We start from the raw sequence: 22,422 nt of genomic DNA, 5'->3' as shown, positions 1-22,422 counted from the left end.
AATACATATGATTAGGCTATTATGCTCCTTCTATAATGCGGAATGTAAACTGTTCACGCAGGTGTATGCAACTATGTGGGTTCTGTGTATTCTTGCGGTTATATGTGTGCAACCCAATGTTGTTGACAACATTTTTGTTTTTTGATAGGAAGAAGACATGCTTCCCTTCCTACAGTGGACTTTAGAGCGTTAAGTTCCTGGTAGATGTGTAACGTTTTTTCAAGTACATTTTTGTTATTCTTGATTTAATACATCACTTATATTTGCAGTAGCTATTCTACATCTGAGGTCCTGAAGAAAGCCGGGGTAATTCCCCTTTAGGCTGAAACATGTCAACCGTCTCACACAGCGCCAAAGGGTAGTCTTACTACCTGGCGGGTTTTTAATTTTTGACACTTAGATTTCTATTTTGAACGCTTCTTGAATCTTAGTAAATTTTATTTATCACGAGCACTTGAGCACTGCACTTTGACATCTTTTGCTGATTAACATCATGGCTAGAGTCTTGACATCCACTCCCGCACTGACACTATATGGTCGGATGTAGTATTGAATGTTCATCAATTCCCACGTGACGTAAAATCCACCAACAAGGGTGGTCTGATGAGAATTGTTCTAGCATCTGTGATTCAATAGCATCTGCCCACACATGCATTCAACTGTCTCACAGCCATCCATATAGTTGCACACCATCCTTGACCTGGTCTGCTCTGTTTTGTGTTTTGTACCTTGACAGTAGGGGAGCGAGTAGACAGGTCGTTAAATATTCCCCTTGACCCTCCACACACTTGTTTATTAGGAACCAATAGGTCCCTGTCCTGGGGTGGGTACACCCCCTAGCCTGCTCTTCTCCTGTGGGAGGGGGCAGTAGCCCAGCTGTGATTGGGCAGGGCTCCCCATCTTCAAGATTCCCAGAGCCGGTGTCTTGCTTCACCTAGTCTCCCTCACCTGATGGGTGGGGTTGGCACACCTCACTTCCAGACTTACCTTTTCCCGCCAGTCTTCCCGCCACAGTGGAGGTCAGGACTGGTGGGGGCTAGTTGCTGGGTACAGCAAATGGTCTGGAGAAGCTCATAGAGGTGGTAGGCCTTTGAAGCTTCCCCCTGCCCATCCTAGGGGAGGAGACCTAGCACCTCACCCAGGATGTGCATTGTTGTAGGCCCAGGAGAGCTAGTGGGGTCTCAGAGCGGGAGGGGGGGCTCTCCCAGGGGTCCAGCAATATGTCTGCTGTGTGGCAGCCTAGGCAGCCTCTCAAGATGTGGATTGTGGTTAGGTTACAGAGGGCATCTCTAAGATGCCCTCTGTGGTGCATTTTTCATTAAATCTCACACTGGCCTCAGTGTGGATTTAATATGCTGAGAAGTTTGATACCAAACTTCCCAGTCTTCAGTGTAGCCATTATGGTGCTGTGGAGTTCGTAATGTCGACCTCCCAGCACCATATACTCTTAATGGCATCACTGCCCACAGTGCCCAGGAATGGCCCTGGGTACTGTAGGGGCACAGGGCTCATGCACCTGAGCCCACATCACTGGCATAGGGTACCCAGCTGGAGGGGTGACTGATGTATGTCAGGGCAGTGGGTTTTGTGGGCATGGCACACAGGGATGTGTGCCATTTTGACTTTGTTTAGTTCTGTACTTAGGCTCTCAGTCTGCAAAGGCAGTGTGTGGGTGCCAGGGTACAGGGCCCCTAGGGGTGGCACAATAACCATGCCCTGGGTACCTAGGGTACCAATTACTAGGGGCTGATAGGTGGCCAGAGATGCCAATTGGGGTTTAGTTTCAGCACAGTATTAGGAAAGGAACACAGGCCCTGGGTACCTGGTTGGCCGGAGCCCAGGGCACACTCAGTCAAAGCACATCAGCAGTTCAGAAAAAAGTGGGGGCATACCAAGGCAAGAAAGATGGCACTTTCTCACAAGCTGTTTTTAATAACAAGCATTTACAATGCAACAGTCTCGCCTTTGCAAAAGTTGAAGCTTTTGGCATCGTAAATGACAAACTTTTTATTGATGTGTTGGTTTTGAAAACAGATAAATAAATGGCATTGTTATTTACAATGGCAATAGCTTAATCTCTCGCAAATGCAAGGCCTATTGCATTTGCACCCACCCACCCACCCCCACACTCACAGATGGTGGATCTGGTGGTGGAGTTGGCTGATGCGGCGGTGGGGGGGATGTGGCGGTGGGGGAGGATGTGGCGGTGGGGGAGGATGTGGCGGTGGGGGAGGATGTGGCGGTGGGGGAGGATGTGGCGGTGGGGGAGGATGTGGCGGTGGGGGAGGATGTGGCGGTGGGGGAGGATGTGGCGGTGGGGGAGGATGTGGCGGTGGTGGAGGATGTGGCGGTGGTGGAGGATGTGGCGGTGGTGGAGGATGTGGCGGTGGTGGAGGATGTGGCGGTGGTGGAGGATGTGGCGGTGGTGGAGGATGTGGCGGTGGTGGAGGATGTGGCGGTGGTGGAGGATGTGGCGGTGGTGGAGGATGTGGAAAACCCAGAAGGGAGAGCACACAGCTCTAACCACTGTGAGCTGGAGAGTCAAGGGTCACTCAGTCCTTCCAAAGGAGATAGTGTCCCTCCAACCAAACCCAACTGATGATGAATCGTTAGCCCCACCGCGTTGAAACTCCTTCATCACCGGAACTAGCAACATTGATTTACTTTAAGGGTGTGCTGTCCACAGCTCAGACTAAGTTTTAATTAATCAGAGAAAAACAACATCCCTGACTGGCTAAATCCCAATACTGAATTTGGAAACAAGCATTTGCAATGCAATAGGTATTGCATTAGGAAAGTTTGAGCTATTGTAAATGACAAATTTTTTATGTGTTGGTTTTGAAAATAGCGAAATTAATAGCGTGGTCATTTACAATGCCAATAGTTTTAATTTTCACAAATGTGACATCTATAGCATTTGTAATGCAATTTGTTGTATTTACGTGACTTAGATGTATTGATATTACACAACAATGGCTTTTAATTTTTGTGACATTTGTAATAAAGCTTGAAACATTGAGAACATATTTGAAACAGTTGTTGAATGGTTGCACAGATTGATGCTGTGGTGGCGCTGAATGATGTGGTGGCGTTCAGTGATGCTTTGGTAGCGTATAGTGATGTTGTGGTGCCCCTGAGTGATGTTGTGGTGCCCCTGAGTGGTGCTGTGGTGATGCGATAGAGTGGGTGCGATAGATCGATAGAGTGAGGGCAATAGATCGATAGAGTGAGGGCAATAGATCGATAGAGTGAGGGCAATAGATCGATAGAGTGAGGGCAATAGACAGATAGATCTGGCTTGCAGGACTTCGCATGCACGCAGCATGACAACGCGACTGACATTATGAATACATTTTTAAGTCTAAATAACCACAAACAAGCCCATTGCCCCCCCCAATAAAAAATAAATAAAAAAAAGAACAGCACAAGCTGGGTGTGATAGTATAAAGAAACAGTCCTACCTGGTCCCAGTCCTGGCTCCTTGTCAAGTGTGCACGGTTTCCTGATGGTAGCACAGCATGGCGGGAACTTTGGTTTTACTTTCCGAGTGAAAGCCACGTTAGATGCCACCGAAGGACAGGGTCGTAATCAGTGGCTAAGGTGCGTAGTCCTTTGCTCTTACTTTAGTAGCCGTTAGTATTACCCGCTCGGCCAGAAGTGTTACCAGATACGATTGACTGCCATGTTTATTTGTATAATTAATAAATGCCTAATGTACGTTTGTCCTGCCTGCAGATAGTTATGTAAATCACTAAGATTACAAGTTCTCAGAGAATGGCAAAGTGGTAAAGAGGTAACAAGAGCGAAGTAGATTATATCCTGCTCCGCCAAAAGTTTAACCAGAGATGAATGCTGCCATGTTCTTAAGTAATTAATTGATTCATGCACATCCCGTCCTGCCTGCAGCCTATTAAATAAATTAAGATTCCTGGGAAATGATATGGCGAGTAGCTTATCAGGCAGTCCAATACACTAGTTACGGTGATAGAGTGAGGGCGACTGATAGATATATGGATAGATATATAGATAGAGTGAGGGCGACTGATAGATATATGGATAGATCTATAGATATATAGATAGAGTGAGGGCGATAGATAGTGTGAGGGCGATAGATAGAGTGTATTTATGTTGCATTGAGTAGAGTGTAAGTATGAGGTGTGTAACTACATGGCACTGAGTGGTATTATGTGGAGAGCATTCACGTTGCATTGAGAAGTGTAATTATGTTGCATGTAATTATGTGGCACTGAGTGGTAATATTTGGAGTGTATGTTCCATTGCAGAGTGTGAGGGTGCAGAGTGCAATTGTGTGGCGTGTAATTATGTGGCACTGAGTGGTAATATTTGGAGTGTATGTTCCATTGCAGAGTGTGAGGGTGCAGAGTGCAATTATGTTGCGTGTAATTATGTGGCACTGAGTGGTAATATTTGGAGTGTATGTTCCATTGCAGAGTGTGAGGGTGCAGAGTGCAATTGTGTGGCGTGTAATTATGTGGCACTGAGTGGTAATATTTGGAGTGTATGTTCCATTGCAGAGTGTGAGGGTGCAGAGTGTAATTGTGTGGCGTGTAATTATGTGGCACTGAGTGGTAATATTTGGAGTGTATGTTCTAGTGCAGAGTGTGTCAGGGTGCAGAGTGTGTCAGGGTGCAGAGTGTGTCAGGGTGCAGAGTGTGTCAGGGTGCAGAGTGTGTCAGGGTGCAGAGTGTGTCAGGGCAAGGGGAGACAGAAGAGAGAAAGTGAGGCTGGGAGTCGATTTGTTGGGAGGGAGAGTCCAAGGCACAACGCATGCCTTAAAACAAGGCTCTCTCGTTATGCCGCTGGCTTCTAAAGTGTTAATTTAAGTCTTAATTTCTCCCCTATTGAGAAAGCCTTTCTTCTGTCTTCTGAAGAGCATTGATCACTGAAGCGTGCGTGCGCCTCAGTTCTACCATAGTGTATTTTTTTTAGTATCTCCCCAAGTTTACCCTATGTATTTAACCGATGTGTTTGTCGAATATTTGCGTGGAGAGGTGCAGATTTGTAACGTGTTTATTTATCAACATCCCCTTCTCATTTAACGGCATATAGGAAACATCACTGTGTAACTTCTGCCTCTGTGTTCCACCTTACAACCAATCAGCCGGGAAGACCCGGAACCCAGCTCAGACATTCGGGGAACGTGCGCTCTTATCTTCTCACTACAGAAAACAACCGTGTTAGATCAAGTATGCAACTACAAGAGATGAATCACTCTAGTTTCATGTGAGAGGTCACAAACTTATATTTTGCAAATGTACCTGAAAAGCACTGAATATACGAGAGACAGAAGAGAAGGGTGAGGGAGAGAGAAAGAGAAGGAAGGGGGAGGGAGAGTGAGGTAGGGATGGGAGGCAAGAGGGTGAGAGAGAAGGAAGGGGAGAGGGAGAGGGAGGGATGAGGGGGAGAGAGAGAAAGAAGGGCCGAGAGATGGGAGGGAAGAGGGAGCAAGAGAGAGAAGGAAGGGGCGAGAGGGTGGAGAGAGGGAAGGTAAGAAGGAGGGAGAGAAAGAGGGTAGGGAGGGAGGAGAGAGGGGGAGAAAGAAAGAAGGAAGAGAGCGAGAGAGTGAGGGAAGGAGGGGCGGGAAGAGGGAATGGGAGTGGGAGAAGGAGCAAGAGAGAGAGGGTGAGAAAGAATAGAGGCAGGGTCTAAAAAAATGACTCTCCATCAGAAAATACTTAGGTCCCAAAAGCGAGACCTGGTGGGCTATGCCAATGCTTGTTTTGTTTGCAGTGGGAAGAGGCTCAGAGGAAGCAGCGATGGAGGAGCTGGGTGTTGGGGATGTAAGCAAATGGTGGAAAAAAGCATTTGGTTGGAAGAGTAACAGAGAAGGGGGGGCAGGGATGTGAATGGGCAAGCAGCAGACGGCGAGGAAAGACCAAAACCAGAATTGCAGAGGAGCACACAAACTGTCCCTGAGGTGAAGCCTGGCATAGAACTCTACCATGTTTTGTCACAATCATCATCTAAAGTGAGTCTGTCGTGGTTTGAGCTGTTCAAAGGTGGTGAATGCGTGAGCACTTCCTGAAATAAACGTATCGTCTGTTGTGACAGTGTACACGGCGACAGTGCAGGAGCAGCAACAGTCACCAACTTCCAGGGCATTCGGAAGCTTTCACACTAGCAGGGTGCAACATTCATTCATCTCGCAGATGGTTGACGCAGTTTGCTCAGGGTGGAGCGAGAGGGTGGAGGAGCAGCTCTGACACCCTACATTTTGCATACGAGTCCCCGAGGGGTTTAAAAATGGCCTAACTCTTGGAAATCGCCTGCAGTAAACACGACACGCACAAAAACACTCAAAATTAAATCTGCCATTCTACGGTGAAAAGCAATGAGCACTGAAGTTTACGGGGGACGGCATGGACCGTTTTATAAGAGTGTGAGCCCCGACAGGAAGGGGCAGCGACACCATAGCCACTGTGCACGTGTGACAAACCATTCATTACAGCCGGTCAAAGAACAAGGCTGTTAATGAGGGGAAAGACGAAGCGGTTCGAGTCAATGAGGGAGATGCTGCAGGAGGGGGGAGAGAAACTGCGTGGGAGTCCAGCGCGGCCACGCTAATTAAACAAGCCATACACATATGAGAAATATGCATTTAATTGATATAAATGCTATTGATTTACATAGTGGTTATCCTTAAAAGGTGTCATGGATCCCAACCCTCGTTGGACACCCTTCTTGCATGAAAGTAAAAAAAAAAATAGGATTATTTGGCCACGAACGCTAGTCACATATAGAGTGTGTTTGCAGAGATAGGCAATGCTGCCAACTGTTCCAGCAGTGTGTTGTGACTCAGCAGAAAGGGCTAGGGTTATATTTCGTCCTTCACACTCTTCTGCCAGGGCCCACCCATGATTACATGACTTGAAAGCGGCTATGCACCAGCTGGAGAGATCACACGGGCGCGGTGTAGAGCGAGTGCACTTGTAATACAAAAATGAGTTATTAAAAACTTTTTTGAAGAAATTAAATGTATACTGTCATATGTTTTTGCAGAAAATAAAATTGTTTTAAAATGAGAAGTGGGATAGTGAACAGAAGCTGGCTGCATATTTGCAGGAACTGAATTTCTGAATTTGCCATTAGCGAGGATTTCCCAAAGCAGACTTCCAACCCGTTCTTGTCATAAACAAAGAGGAAACTTAAAAAGCCAGTTAAATGACGCTTCGATGCAAACATTAAAAAGTATATGAATTGATATTCTCTCCACATCACGTGCTCCTGGCAGATTTTGAAATAAGATCCTTGCAGTGTACCATCACTTCTGCTGAAAATGTGTCGCTGCTGAAGCCATAAACTCTACAAGTTGCTGCCAGATGAATAGGAAACGCTAGCACCAATTCCAGCTCACAAGTTACAAATGGCTTCCACTGGAGCCTGGTACAAGATTTGCGCTTCTGGTCATCTACTGTAACTATGTAGTAAATTGCTATTTGTTTCAATTCATCCTGGGGCTAATTATTGATTTCTAATTGATTCAAGATATTCTAGCAGGTAATTGTATTAACCTTCTCAAAGTTCCACTGATAAGAGCTGAATTTAAACAATAGAAATCCCTTTATTTTTCTCCTTTCCACGAGCACAATGCAGTTTTATTCTAAGAAAATGTGGAAACGTAGCAAGCTGCGCCAACTGCTGCAGACGCCGGTGGTCTGTCAAAAGGAACCACTGCCGAATCAAGGGGCCCCGGTGTGGTTCTGCCCTAAAGTCTGCACACCTGCCACCCCTCCCTGGAGACAATAGCAGACATACACGACGCCCACTTTTCTTTATTGCCTCAGCACAGCAGTGGAATGTGTGGGATGCCTGGGCGACCAGGATAATGTGGTGGTACATTCCGCCGCTGCGAACAAAGGAAACCGGGGGTAGGCCTTAATAATCCACATTTGTAAAGCGCAAACCATCACACGTTAGGGTCTCTAGGTGCTGAGGGCCGTCGGGAAGTTAAGCTATTGCCCAGAGTCACATTTGCCCAGAGTCACATGGTGCTGGGCTAATCTGCCACCGGCCCTGGGGATCGAACCGAGATCCCCAGATTCCGGAGTCAGTGAGTCACCCTGGCCGCGGAGCCACACCTCTCCCCTTGAGCAAAAAGGGGATATAACAATGCACTGAACGGGCCCCCAGACTGCACATGATTTGTGACAGCCGCGCAGACCTATTCACGAGGAACACGAGCGGACTGCCAATGGCTTTTGGGGTGCCCCGGGGCATGCTTTAATTAACAAGAGAGACAGATAAAGGGAATGGAGTGTGCAAGACAAGGTGAGGCCAGCGCTGGGAGGGGGGCTGGGCAGAAATCAGTGTGAAGCAGTGGGCGGGGAGGCAGGAGCAAATGGTAAGGGGAGCCTTTGAAGAGCAAGCCAAAAACACCAGGTGGGCGGAGAAGCAGATTGCCTAGGAGGCAGGCAGAAGGCTTGGGCTCGTGCATGAGCACATGCACTCGTGGAAATCCTCTTTTTGGGAGACCTCAGTTTAAGTCTTGGTTTCACTGCTATAGACTCGTCCTATTCCATTCCTGCGGAATAGGAATAGGCCGAGACCTAAAAATGTCTAACAGCAATATTTCAATGTTGTACGAAAAATGTCAAGACAAGCATTGGCCGTGAAAGAGACACGGCCGTGAAAGTGAAAGTGCAGCCGAGAGACACGCTCCTTGTATGTTTATGTCTATTTATCTGTAGATGTGTCCATATATATTTTTGCATTTTCGGTAGATTATGCAGCGAGCACATAATGCACGTTTTCCAAGGCCCTGCCGACCCATGCTTTTTAAGGTTAAATTACATGAATGCAGATGTCTTGCTATCATTTTTACACATGCTTTAATTAAAAATGTCTAACAGCAATATTTCAATGTTCTACGAAAAATGTCAAGACAAGCATTGGCCGTGAAAGAGACACGGCCGTGAAAGTGCGGCTGAGAGACACGCTCTCTGGTGGGGGAGTGGGAGGGTCAGGGGCTGTTGTGAGAGGCGCGACAAAGGAAAGGCAGAGGCAGAGGATGTGTATAAGATTCACCGAAAGTGTCCTATAAACAAACAGCTACGGCAGAAAGCATTCTTGAAGTTGAAATAAAACCGAGCTGAGGTTTACAATGTCCTCAGAATTCCTTTCAATGCATCGAAGGAGATTACTCAATCACGTGATGACATGTAAGGCCTCTGAACGCGAAAACAGTGCTGCCTTGGTAAAAGATTTGTTGGATTGAAAGCAGTTGAATTTAAAAGGGTGGCGGGAATGAACAAAAAAAAACTAGGCGGGCAGAAAGGACGGCCGTGGGAGGTGGGAGGAGAAGTATGGAGAGTGGTGCAGGCGGGGGCGTGGAGCAAACCCTTTGAAGAGCGTTTGGCTGCCAGGGGGGTGGAGAAGCAGATTGCCTTCAAGGCAGAAGGCAGGAGGCAGGCAGATGGCTCGGGCAAGCTCGTGCACGAGAGCACATGCACTCGTCAAAATCCGGATCGTAAAAAGTCAGCTTTGTGGATGGACGGCATTAGGTCTCTCTACAAGACCTAAACAAGCATTGGAAATGCAATAGGTCTCGCATTAGAAAAGTTGGAGTTATTGGTATTGTAAATGACATATGTTATTTATTTGTTGGTTTTTAAAATTGCTAAATTGATGGCTTTGTCATTTACAATGCCAATAGTTATAACTTTTGCGAATGTGACACCTATAGCATTTGGAATGCAACATATTTTGTATTTACGTGACTTAGATGGCAGCTCTTGTCGTTAGGCCACATCTCTAGAGAGCAGGAGAGTGCAGCAGGGGAGAGAAGCACAGCAATGCAATAGGTCTTGCATTAGGAAAGTTTGAGCTATTGGTATTGTAAAGGACACATTTTTTATTTATGTGCTTGTTTTGAAAATAGCGAATTAATAGCTTTGTTATTTACAATGCCAATAGTTTTATCTTTTGCAAATGTGACACCTATTGTAACACAATGTGTTGTGAGGGTGAGTGAGGGTGAGTGAGGGTGAGTGAGGGTGAGTGAGGGTGAGTGAGGGTGAGTGAGGGTGGGTGAGTGAGGGTGAGTGAGGGTGAGTGAGGGTGAGTGAGGGTGAGTGAGGGTGAGTGAGGGTGAGTGAGGGTGAGTGAGGGTGAGGTGGTGAGGTGTAGTGAGGCTGAGTGATGGTGAGGTGTAGTGAGGGTGAGTGAGGGTGAGTGAGGGTGAGTGAGGGTGAGTGAGGGTGAGTGAGGGTGAGTGAGGGTGAGTGAGGGTGAGTGAGGGTGAGTGAGGGTGAGTGAGGGTGAGTGAGGGTGAGTGAGGGTGAGTGAGGGTGAGTGAGGCTGAGTGAGGGTGAGGTGGTGAGGTGTAGTGAGGCTGAGTGAGGGTGAGGTGGTGAGGTGTAGTGAGGCTGAGTGAGGGTGAGGTGGTGAGGTGTAGTGAGGCTGAGTGAGGGTGAGGTGGTGAGGTGTAGTGAGGCTGAGTGAGGGTGAGGTGGTGAGGTGTAGTGAGGCTGAGTGAGGGTGAGGTGGTGAGGTGTAGTGAGGCTGAGTGAGGGTGAGGTGGTGAGGTGTAGTGAGGCAGGGTGAGGTGGTGAGGTGTGGTGAGGCTGAGTGAGGGTGAGGTGGTGAGGTGTGGTGAGGCTGAGTGAGGGTGAGGTGGTGAGGCTGAGTGAGGCTGAGTGAGGGTGAGTGAGGGTGAGTGAGGGTGAGTGAGGGTGAGTGAGGGTGAGTGAGGGTGAGTGAGTGAGGGTGAGTGAGTGAGGGTGAGTGAGTGAGGGTGAGTGAGTGAGGGTGAGTGAGTGAGGGTGAGTGAGTGAGGGTGAGTGAGTGAGGGTGAGTGAGGGAGGGTGAGTGAGGGAGGGTGAGTGAGGGAGGGTGAGTGAGGGAGGGTGAGTGAGGGAGGGTGAGTGAGGGAGGGTGAGTGAGTGAGTGAGGGTGAGTGAGTGAGGGTGAGTGAGTGAGGGTGAGTGAGTGAGGGTGAGTGAGTGAGGGTGAGTGAGTGAGGGTGAGTGAGTGAGGGTGAGTGAGTGAGGGTGAGTGAGTGAGGGTGAGTGAGTGAGGGTGAGTGAGTGAGGGTGAGTGAGGGTGAGTGAGTGAGGGTGAGTGAGGGTGAGTGAGTGAGGGTGAGTGAGTGAGGGTGAGTGAGTGAGGGTGAGTGAGGGTGAGTGAGGGTGAGTGAGGGTGAGTGAGGGTGAGTGAGGGTGAGTGAGGGTGAGTGAGGGTGAGTGAGGGTGAGTGAGGGTGAGTGAGGGTGAGTGAGGGTGAGTGAGGGTGAGTGAGGGTGAGTGAGGGTGAGTGAGGGTGAGTGAGGGTGAGTGAGGGTGAGTGAGTGAGGGTGAGTGAGTGAGGGTGAGTGAGTGAGGGTGAGTGAGTGAGGGTGAGTGAGGGTGAGTGAGTGAGGGTGAGTGAGGGTGAGTGAGTGAGGGTGAGTGAGTGAGGGTGAGTGAGGGTGAGTGAGTGAGGGTGAGTGAGGGTGAGTGAGTGCGGGTGAGTGAGTGAGGGTGAGTGAGTGAGGGTGAGTGAGTGAGGGTGAGTGAGGGTGAGTGAGGGTGAGTGAGGGTGAGTGAGTGAGGGTGAGTGAGTGAGGGTGAGTGAGTGAGGGTGAGTGAGTGAGGGTGAGTGAGGGTGAGTGAGTGAGGGTGAGTGAGGGTGAGTGAGTGAGGGTGAGTGAGTGAGGGTGAGTGAGGGTGAGTGAGTGAGGGTGAGTGAGTGAGGGTGAGTGAGTGAGGGTGAGTGAGTGAGGGTGAGTGAGTGAGGGTGAGTGAGTGAGGGTGAGTGAGTGAGGGTGAGTGAGGGTGAGTGAGGGTGAGTGAGGGTGAGTGAGTGAGGGTGAGTGAGTGAGGGTGAGTGAGTGAGGGTGAGTGAGGGTGAGTGAGGGTGAGTGAGGGTGAGTGAGGGTGAGTGAGGGTGAGTGAGGGTGAGTGAGGGTGAGTGAGGGTGAGTGAGGGGTTGAGGGTGAGGGGTTGAGGGTGAGGGGTTGAGGGTGAGTGAGGGTGAGGGGTTGAGGGTGAGGGGTTGAGGGTGAGGGGTTGAGGGTGAGGGGTTGAGGGTGAGGGGTTGAGGGTGAGGGGTTGAGGGTGAGGGGTTGAGGGTGAGGGGTTGAGGGTGAGGGGTTGAGGGTGAGGGGTTGAGGGTGAGGGGTTGAGGGTGAGGGGTTGAGGGTGAGGGGTTGAGGGTGAGGTGTTGAGGGTGAGGGTGAGGTGTTGAGGGTGAGGGTGAGGTGTTGAGGGTGAGGGTGAGGTGTCGAGGGTGAGGGTGAGGTGTCGAGGGTGAGGGTGAGGTGTTGAGGGTGGGTGAGGGTGGGTGATGGTGAGTGAGGGTGAGTGATGGTGAGTGAGGGGGAGTGAGGGGGAGTGAGGGTGAGTGAGGGTGAGTGAGGGGGAGTGAGGGGGAGTGAGGGTGAGGGGTTGTGAGTGAGGGTGAGGGGTTGAGGGTGAGGGGCTGAGGGTGAGTGAGGGTGAGGGGTTGAGGGTGAGTGAGGGTGAGGGGTTGAGGGTGAGAGGTTGAGGGTGAGTGAGGGTGAGGGGTTGAGGGTGAGTGAGGGTGAGGTGTTGAGGGTGAGTGAGGGTGAGGGTGGGTGAGCGTGAGGGTGAGAGTGAGGGTGAGTGAGGGGTTGAGGGTGAGGGGTTGAGGATGAGTGAGGGTGAGGGGTTGAGGGTGAGTGAGGGTGAGGTGTTGAGGGTGAGTGAGGGTGAGGGTGGGTGAGCGTGAGGGTGAGCGTGAGGGTGAGTGAGGTGTTGAGGGTGAGGGGTTGAGGGTGAGTGAGGGTGAGGGGTTGAGGGTGAGTGAGGGTGAGGGGGTGAGGGTGAGTGAGGGTGAGGGGGTGAGGGGTTGAGGGTGAGTGAGGGTGAGGGGTTGAGGGTGAGTGAGGGTGAGGGTGGGTGAGGGTGAGGGAGGGGTTGAGGGTGAGTGAGGGTGTGGGTGAGGGGTTGAGGGTGAGTGAGGGTGAGGGGTTGAGGGTGAGTGAGGGTGTGACCATATCCATTCCAGACACTGATAATTAATTGGCGACAAAAGTTATTATTTGACGTGGCATATCTTAATTGCTAGGTTTTTTAATTACTAGTTGATGTTTAATTTTTGTAATCATTTTTTTAAGTATGCACCTCTTAAAAAATAAATAAAAATATTGCTTGTTATGTATTTCCATTTGTAGACCTAGAATAGTTATGGTGCATTGTATGTAGCTTTAAAAAATAAAAATGTAGACTGCTCAATGTATTTCCGTGAATAGATGCAGGTTGCCTCTTTCTGTCAAATAATATCCCTTGTTCAACTTACTATAGTGGCGCGGCATACTATGAAGCAGAGGAGGACTGACTGTCAGAGCCTTGCTCTTTCCTCTCTTGCCAACAGGTCTACTCCAGAATAAGACCACGAAAACCATAATTTGTGAAACATGGCAATTTGACTCGCAGCCCGGTCAGTGGAGGGGCTCCGCTTTCTGATCCGTAGAGGCTGATGCACAGTCACTTTCTTGAAGAGGAAATGGGGAATAAAAACTTTACTTTTGCAGTGATGTCGATGAACCTGGCTTGATGTTACACTGCTGCATTGTGCTGATTTTCTAAGTAAAAACATGCATAGCGAGGAGCACTAATACGGGTTTGAGATGGTGGAAGAGCTGCTTATCTCTTATGGAGATAGATTATCTGGGGGGAGGAAGGGCTCCTAATGGGAAGTGTAGACGGGGAGAAATTGAGAAAAAAGCTGAGCAGGGAGGGTGTTATTGCAGCTATCTGTTTGCCCGAGGGGAGGAGAAATGCAGGCCTGAGGCAGAGCACACGCTGAGAAGCTTGTGGGAGGGGGGCTGGGCTGCCTTTGATCTGGTAATGCGAGGCAGGCAGGCAGGCGGCTGGTGGCATTGTGCACGCGCTTTTTAGGGCTTGCGCAATGACCTAAAAAGCACATGCACTTGAAGAAATCGCCAGTGGAATCGCCAGTGGTGGTTCAAAACTGGATAAGCCGTAATAGAGCTTCGCCAGCGATGCGCAGAAGCGCATCAGCAGGCGAGCCCTAAAAAGGCCATTAGATCAAAACACCTTTGTAACTTGTGGTAGCACTTCAACCAATGACAGACGTACATGAAAGTCCAAAGAGCGACTTGGGTAGTATTGGCCTGTGATGTCGATATAAATGGACATACTTTTTACTGGGGGTGTCCACTTTAGCTGGGAATGGGGAAGCTTTAAGTTGATGAAAGAGGTTGAAGAGGTCTTTGTGTATTCGAATAGCGACCCCTACCGGACAAAAAATTGCCAGATGCGAATATCTAGTTTTTTTCAGGTCTCATGTCATCCGTACATGTGCATGACACATCTCAAATGTACCTCTCGTTTAACACGGGCAGAAAGTACCCAATTTGCGAGCAGTTTTAATCGCAGGTCGAACCAAACTGCAAACCTCTGTCCCTTTGAGATAAATTACGGAGGGATCAGAAAACCCCAATAAGGCGCTTCATTCCTTACAGAGCCACCATACGGCACAAGCAGACACATAGCTGGCTATGAGAGCAGTAGGGCTAAACATGTATGCACATTACCGCTATTTAGAAAGGAGAGTCCTGATTTTAGCAAAATGCGGTGCTATATATCAGCTTTTCTAATCTCTTTCCCCTTTATTAGTCATCATAAACGGTAAATAGACAAATCTAGTTAATCTCCTTCGAATTCCGAAATCACCTTAACGGGTGTTCCCGGATGCCAGGTTGTGTTATAATGCAAGGAAGCATTGGCCTGGATTCACTTATCTGAAAGTGAGATGCTGTAACAATTGGATCTCCTGCGTGCTCTTTGGGGTGCAGTAGCCGGCAGCGATGCCTCCACGGGTTTTGGGTTTGTACGTGGTGGGTGCTATGTTCCAGCCTGCCATCTAAACTCCCGGAGGCAGGCCAAACCGGTCTGGTTTCCCTCCCGCTTTCTCCTGATCTGCCTTTTACCGAAACAGAGAAGCGCGCAACTCCCTGACTCAAGATGCGGGCTCACCCACAGTCTGCAGCGTGTGTCGCCCTAAAGGAGGAACGGTGGGCGAATACACCAGACGCCCCCTTGTCCGGCCTGCAAATAATTTATGCGCGCCAACAAGATAGTTCCACCATACATAAGATAGTTCTGTGGGTCAATGCCCTGGCTGCAGAGAACTGTGTGCATGGTGCAAGCCACACACATCCGGTCCCAGACAAACTCAAGATTGCCAGGTCTAAACAAGGACTCTGATTTGAAGTGTACCTGACCTGGCTGGTGTTCACCATCTGCGGCAGTAAGGACTAGGTGGTGAGTTGCCATTTGCTCACGGTCCACTGTTTTTTACAGCACAAGTTCAGGCTCTGCTTCGTCTCCAGCTTCATTTGTAGAGCCTAGTTTAAATTAAGTGTTCTGCTGCAGAGTATACTTTTGTATGAAATTTACGCCGATGTCTGGATCGCTGGCTTTTAACAGCTACCATTGTGCTCCTGGGGCACTTATCTCGCTAATCTCCAGCAGCAATTCACTGTCAGGAAAGGTGGGCGCGTTGTCATTTATGTCCTGAATGTCCACCTCAACTTTGTAAAGCACCACAGGGTTCTGAGAAATGAATTCGACCTGTAACAGGCACGGGCTTACCTGCGCGCATATCTGCTCTCGGTCTGCCTCCTCGTTAAGGTACAAATAGCCATTTGTCAGACTAAAGGCAAAGTACGAGGTCTTACCTCGAGAAACCACTCTGAATCCCCGCTCGGACAGTTCTTTTATACTTAGTCTCAGGTCTTCAGCGAGGTTTCCCACGAAAGAGCCCTTATCCATTTATTCCGGGATGGAATAGCCAATCTGTCCCCGAACTGCAATGCTCTTCAATAAAAAGCAAAATAAAACCAGCTGTTTAAGATGGCGATGATTGTGAACCGCTGGCAGTTCCATTTCGGGGGTGTTTCTGTGACGAATTGCTTTAATATATTGCGAATAAGTTGCTTCGCCGATAAGCTCAATTTTGCAGAGAATCTATGTAGTATGTCCATTAAGGAACAGGTTGGCCGAAAGTTGTAGAATGGCGGTTAAATTAACGCTGTAAAGCTCCTCTGAACCAACCGAGTCTTCCTTTGAGCATAACAAACAAGGAGGGTCCATCCCCTAACTCCTACCACTGCAATGCCTCCTAGCAAGGAGAACGAGGCAACAATGACTAAAACCGCACACAAAAAAAAGGGGGCGGAAACAGCTACTAAATCCCTCCCCTCCAGGACACCGTGACCGGCCTCGTGGTTGCCATAGCAATGTTTCTGGAAATCGGCTTGCGACACCATAAGTCAGGTCAAGGAGTCCTGAAAAGGAGGGAGTATAGCGGACAAATCATCCAAACAGGGGCATTGTCCAATGGCAGCCCTCCATTACGCGAGGCCAGCCAATGGCAGAAGGGGAATGGTTTCATGCCCCTTGTTTACAAGAACTCTCACCTGCAGCAGCGCATGCGCTGCAACGCAGGCTTCGACCTAGAAACGACTGTAGCCCGAAGCAGCCTGCCCCCTCTCTGCAGATGAGGAGTAAATGCCCATGGCAGATCTTTGTTTTTCATCCCAGATGGTAAGCGGTGTGACTTCCCTGGCAGGACTGCCAGCACAGTACAATCACAGATCGAGCATCTGGAGGGAAGCTGCGTTCGTTGAGCAAATATGTATTAGTCATGGACTCAACTATTGATTAAGCAGAGAGGTTGGCACCTCGGGGTGGAAAGGAAAACAAGTGTTAAAACAGAATTCCAAGGAGTGTAGACCTTATTCAGCCACATCTATGGGTAGGGCAAGGGAGCGTCACACAAGGAGAAGAGTGTGGCCATCTTGAGAGTGAGCTGAATAGTGCACTTTGGGGGAGCTAGGTGCCGCACTTCCAGGAAGTAACCAAGTGGGTGGGAGAGGCGGTGGGAGAGGCAGTGGGGACATGTGGACCATTGGCTATTTAGAACAATCCTCCTTTATACAAGCTGGCAGCTGGCATAAAAAAGGCAACCAGACCTTAGTTTACTGCTGGAATCAAAGACAAAAGGACTGAAACTACTAAGTCGTACTGAACAAAGCAATGCTGCACAACAGTGGGCCGCACCTGCTGCACCCTAGCAACCACAGAGGACAGAGCCTGCTGTTGTGGACATGGTTAGAGATCCCAAGAGCTGAACTCCCTACCACTTGTCAAGCACCCAGACTGTCTCCAAGGACTAGTTAGGCTAGTCTCATTAAGCTACAGGACCACAAAAGGCTACATTAAACTGAGTGCCCAGCTGATCCAACACCAGGCTTGGCTTGTTGACACTGATGCATGCTGGAAGACTGAGTCCTGGCCCTTGGCTAGTAGTCAAAATGGACTCTTCCCCTCACACTGCTGAAGAAAGTAGAAGAAAGCCCAAAGGAAATCACTGTTGCTGTAAGGACAGTTGGCCAGTTCCAACTGTAGGCCCTTAAATGGCTCATCACTTTACAGCATAATTCACAACTGCATCCCTAGCATCAGGATCACTTCTAACTACTAAGGCGGTTTGAAGGAAGGACACAAACTGTCTAGAGATTGTTCAACGGGCAAGTGTCCCTCTGATGCTGTTGGGTTGCCCTGACAGGCTTGCTATCAGAATTGGCCAGTCAAAGGTCCTGCTAATGGCATTTCCAGTATAAATGAAATGACTAATCGTCAATCTAGTATATTACGATTTATTGTATTTTTTTTAAAATAGTGATTTAGGTTCTCTTTGAAAAATTATATTCGGTTTCTCTTTAGGTTTGTTGCTCTGTGTATTGAAAGCTAAACATCTATTTTATAAACTGGTGTTGGATTTTAGTGTTGTGTTTCTTTCTTAATAATGCTTTTGTTACTCCCAAGTGCTTTAAACGTGTTCCTTTACCTAAGCTGGACTGCTCTGTGCCACAGCTACCCAGGACTAAGGTAAGTTTTTTCAAACAAACCTAACTGGACCGGATTAACTTCAGAATCAGATTGAGCAGTATATAAGATGGCTAGAATAGGCTAATTGGAATAGGAGTCCTTCTGGATTTTACCCTGGACAGAACATCTAAGCAGTTATTTTTGGAGAATGGGTCTATGTACTCGCTTTTGACAGTAAATTGAGGAGGCTGTATACAGCAGAATTGGCAGCACTCCTCTATTTGAAGGATACCTTTCATCTCCGCCTTTTGTCTGCATAGCTGTGAAAATCTGAAAGGCATCCAGACGTCCATTTGGCAATGCTTTACCAAAAACACCATATAGCCCTTCGGAAACCACAACAAAAGAGGATAAGTATCTTCAGTCCTATTCCCAGGCAAGTATATGCAAACCTCTTCTCATCCAGGCATGTCTAAATTAAGAACTCTAGGAAGTCATCACTCCATTCAGATGAGAACCACGCACCTTGGAGAAAAAAAGCTTTTAATTTGACTAGGTTTTATAAGGAATAGTATTTTGCAGATTCATCTTTGTAAGAAACAACATACTCCATGTTAAACATTTCAGATGCATTATGCTGACAAGCCCTTTGTTTTAAGCTGGAAAAAAATGAGCTGCAGTAAGCCACTCTAACAGGCCATTACTAGCATATTGTCATGTCATGTGAGTGTGCTCTTTTCAAGATTTCCTCGAGTCCTAATTACACGATGTCTGGTCTCCTGGTCTATCGTCCCCCTGGCCCCTCTAAGGACTTTAGGACCGCCCTCGTAGAGACTATCAGTGCACTTGCAGTTAACAAGTCTAATTTTACCGTTACTGGAGATCTGAACCTGCATTTAGAGAACTATGAAGACGGACATGGCTAACTTCATAGCTGATTTAGCGGCCTGCCAGCTTGTCCAACTGGTGTCAGGCCTGACGCACTTTGCTGGCCACCTCTTAGACCCTGTCTTTACGACCATTCCCTCGCTTTTAGTGCATCCGCCCTTCCCTATGGGAAGGTCAGATCACTTTCTCGTCTCCATGTCACTTCAGATTGCTCTTCCTCCACAAAGTGAGGTTCGGGCAAGCACACTCAAACGCCCAAGGTATAAACTGAAGTGGGAACAATTTGATGCCTGCCTTCACGGCTAACTATCCTACTCTCCCGGCAGATACCGATGAGGCCTGTCGTGTGTTCTCTGAGTGGATTTGCAAGCCTTTAGATAGATTAATCCCTGAAATGGTCCTCCAGTCGCAAACCTAAATCCAGTTCTTGGTACGACGACGAGCTAGCCGTGATCCGTAAAAACTGCAAAAGATTGGAGCATGCTTGGAGGCGGGATTTTGAACCCGCCGCTAAAGTCATCCACCGGTTGGCGATCAAGAAATATCACAGGGCCATCCAATCGACCCATGAGACTTATTTCACCAAACAAATCCAGGAAAGCGACAACTCTGCAATAAAAAAGTGTTCTCACTTCTGTCCAGCCTGCAAACCCAGCAGACCTCGGGTTCATCTATTAAATCTAATGAGCAGAGTGAGGACCTGGCCACCTTCATCATTAGTAAGGTGGATACCATTTAAAGGTCCTTCCACTTATCTCCCAGCTACACGCACACGGTTCTAGGTTCTCCTACTGTCAAAACCTTTGATACCTTCCTACCTATCCCTGCCGAACAACTGCGTACATTATGCAATACATTCAAGTCATCCTCCCCTCTGGACCCGCTCAGACCTGATCAATTTTGGAAGCTGTCCCCTACCATTCTTCTAGTTATGGGTCAAGTGATACATGGGTCGCTTGCCACAGGCACTGTGCCCAATGCTTGGAAACAGGCCATGGTGGGCCCTTGTTAAAAAAAAACTATTGATCCAGCCAAGGCAGAGAATTACCGCCCTATCTCACTGCTTCCGTGGGAGGCTCAAATCACTGAGGCCTATGTCAACTCCCTCCTGTCGGGCTTACTGAAGAGGAATAATCTGCTTGACCCCTCCCAGAATGGCTTTCGACTGGATCACAGCACAGAATCTGCCCTCCTGGCTGTGACAGAACACCTCTGGACGCCGGCCAAACGTCAGCGCTGATTCTCTTAGATCTTAGCACCGCGTTTGACACAGTGTCCCATGCCATTCTACTGCACCGTCTGGAGGTGGCCGGCATCACCGGACCGGCTTTGGTGTGGCTTGCCTCCCTCTTCCGGGAAAGGTCATTTGTGATGGCAGTTCCCCTGTTCGCATCAGGATTGCACCCGATCAAGCACGGGGTGCCACAGGGTTCTTCCCTCAGTCCTTTGCTTTTTAATCTCTATGTGCAACCTTTAGCCACAGTAGCCAAGAGCAGAGGACTGACTATGGTCTCATGGTCTCCTACGCTGACGATACCCAGTTGGTGGTAGCACGGTCCAATAACGCCGAGCAGGACGCCTGTAAGTTTCGGGCCGAGCTGCAGGCAGTCTCAGAGTGGATGACCGCCAACTGCCTCCAACTTACTGCAAGCAAGTCGGAGGTACTTCTGGTGGGGAAGGACCATGGTCAGTGGAGCGACCTGTGGTGGCAGGGTAGCCTTGGCCGCAACCCCCTCCCCTTCCTAAGGAAGCTGTAAAATATTGGCTTAACTCATCCCTCAACTTTCAAGTCTAAACTAAAAAGGTGGCAGGAACCTGCTTTGGACTCCTACGAGGGCTTTGTCCACTCCTGGGGTTTTTTGACGCCCCAACCCGACAGATCATCATTCAAGCCTCTGTTCTGTCTAGACTAGACTATGCCTCATCGTTCTACTTCGGGGCTAACAAGGCTGAGATTTTGAGGCTTCAAAGGGTGCCGAACGCGGCCGCAAGAACCCTCTTGGGTCTGCATAGGTCTTGCTCAGCGTCTGGTGCCATTCGTCACCTGCATTGGCTGCCAGTGGCTAGGCGCATTGAATTTAAGGCTCTCTGTATCACCTTTAAAGCCCTGAAACGGTCGTCTCCTGACATCTTGGCACAGCTTATTCTGCCCTATTTTCCCTCTCGCCATCTTGGTTCCCAGGGCCAACATCTTGTAGTGGTCCCCCGTACACAGAGAGCCTGTGCTGGTTGCCGTTCCTTCCGCTACAGGGTCGCCCTTCTTTGGAATTCTCTTCCATCTCTGATCCGGGGCCTGACCAGCTACCTGGAGTTTAGGAAGGCTGTCAAAACCTACCTGTTTCCTACACCATAGTCCCTCCTTCTCGCCTTTCCGTCCTGTCAGTTGTGTTGCTGCTAGCACCGGGACGCCCCTTCGCTGGGGCAGCTATTTTGCGCTTTACAAGTATTGCTAACATAACATTTATAACATAGCTAGGAGCATGTGTCAAAAGGGAAGGGATTCCAAATATTCTTCTGAACCCCCACTGCTAATAAACACACCGACTACTTCTATGCATTAGTAAGGACTGCATGACCACAACAGTATGTTTGGAAATCATGTATTTGATTGCATTTTTAAAACTGTAACAGTACTTAACTGCAATGTTTAAATCAGTCTAGGACATTTTAAATTGTAAATGTAATAGAATTATGACAAAATGAGGACCCCCTCCTCCCACCCCGATTTGTTTCTCCAAGCGCATGGAAAGAAGTTGGAAAACCATTGCTGTACAGGAACATCCAGCAGGAGCTCTGTAACCAGAAAAATACCTTAAAGTGTCCATCTCTTCACAGAGTTTCTCAAGTGCTTCATGTTTCTGTTCCAAATGTCCTCGAAGCTCATCCATTGCAGCAAGATGGAATTCTGAAGACTGCTTCAATTCAGATTCTTTGGTAGCTAGAGACCTTTGGGCATCCAACAATTTCCTAGGAAAGAACGTTTGAGTATGCAACAAATAGGCATTTTTCCAACATCCTCTATGCTACATCGCTTAAAGAATAACAGTTGTGTACAAAAAGTGATCAGCTTAGAAGGGATACCATCTTTAAGCAGCACTAAGATATAATATGACATTAGTTCAAGAAAACTGAAAACTTTGAAAACCTTGGCCCAGCATTCACTTTAGGAAACTGAATTTCATTTCTTGAAATTTAACATAAAGGGATTATATCCAGAATTATCTTTAAAAAAGTACTTTGATTACATTAAATACAGAGAGGTAGGGTGCAGCAGCCAGGGCGACCGAATCCTGATCGAAGGGCTCAGTTAGATTCTGGTGCTGCCGGCAAATCAGTACCTTGTGACTGGGCAATAGCTCACTTAATCTCCCCTTAAGCCCCCAGTGCCTTTAGACCTTTAGGGGTGGGTAGTTTGCGCTCAACAAATACCGGATTAAGAAAAGTTGATGCTGATCAAGTTAAAGGCTAGCATTAAATACCAATTAGCATTGGAATGTAACGGCCAAAAATGAATTAGGTCCCTTTACTCCAGTTTTGTAGGTCTAGGTAGCCATGGTCGAATAATACAAAGCAAGTGATTGAACATGTACCACTGCAGAAATCTTTAGAGTGAGTGCTTTATGCAATTCTTAAAGTACTACGTCATGGCAGCTGGCACAGAAGTAACTGTGGTAGATTTCCCAGAAGGAATCTGTGACGAAGATATAACTTGTAC

General features: G+C 48.3%; 1 protein-coding gene across 1 annotated transcript in view; it reads right to left on the bottom strand.

The window, feature by feature from the left end:
• The window catches only part of HMMR (hyaluronan mediated motility receptor), a 488,049-nt gene that overhangs the window by 54,303 nt on the left and 411,324 nt on the right, over positions 1-22,422 (bottom strand). Inside the window, exon 18 of the mRNA XM_086931406.1 lies at positions 21,519-21,674. Coding sequence (XP_086787532.1) covers positions 21,519-21,674 — 156 coding nt within the window. The remainder of the gene's footprint in view (positions 1-21,518; positions 21,675-22,422) is intronic.

Source organism: Lissotriton vulgaris, chromosome 7 (assembly GCF_964263255.1).
Source record: "Lissotriton vulgaris chromosome 7, aLisVul1.2, whole genome shotgun sequence".
Classification (NCBI taxonomy): Eukaryota; Metazoa; Chordata; class Amphibia; order Caudata; family Salamandridae; genus Lissotriton; species Lissotriton vulgaris.
This window is presented reverse-complemented; position numbering and strand designations above follow the sequence as displayed.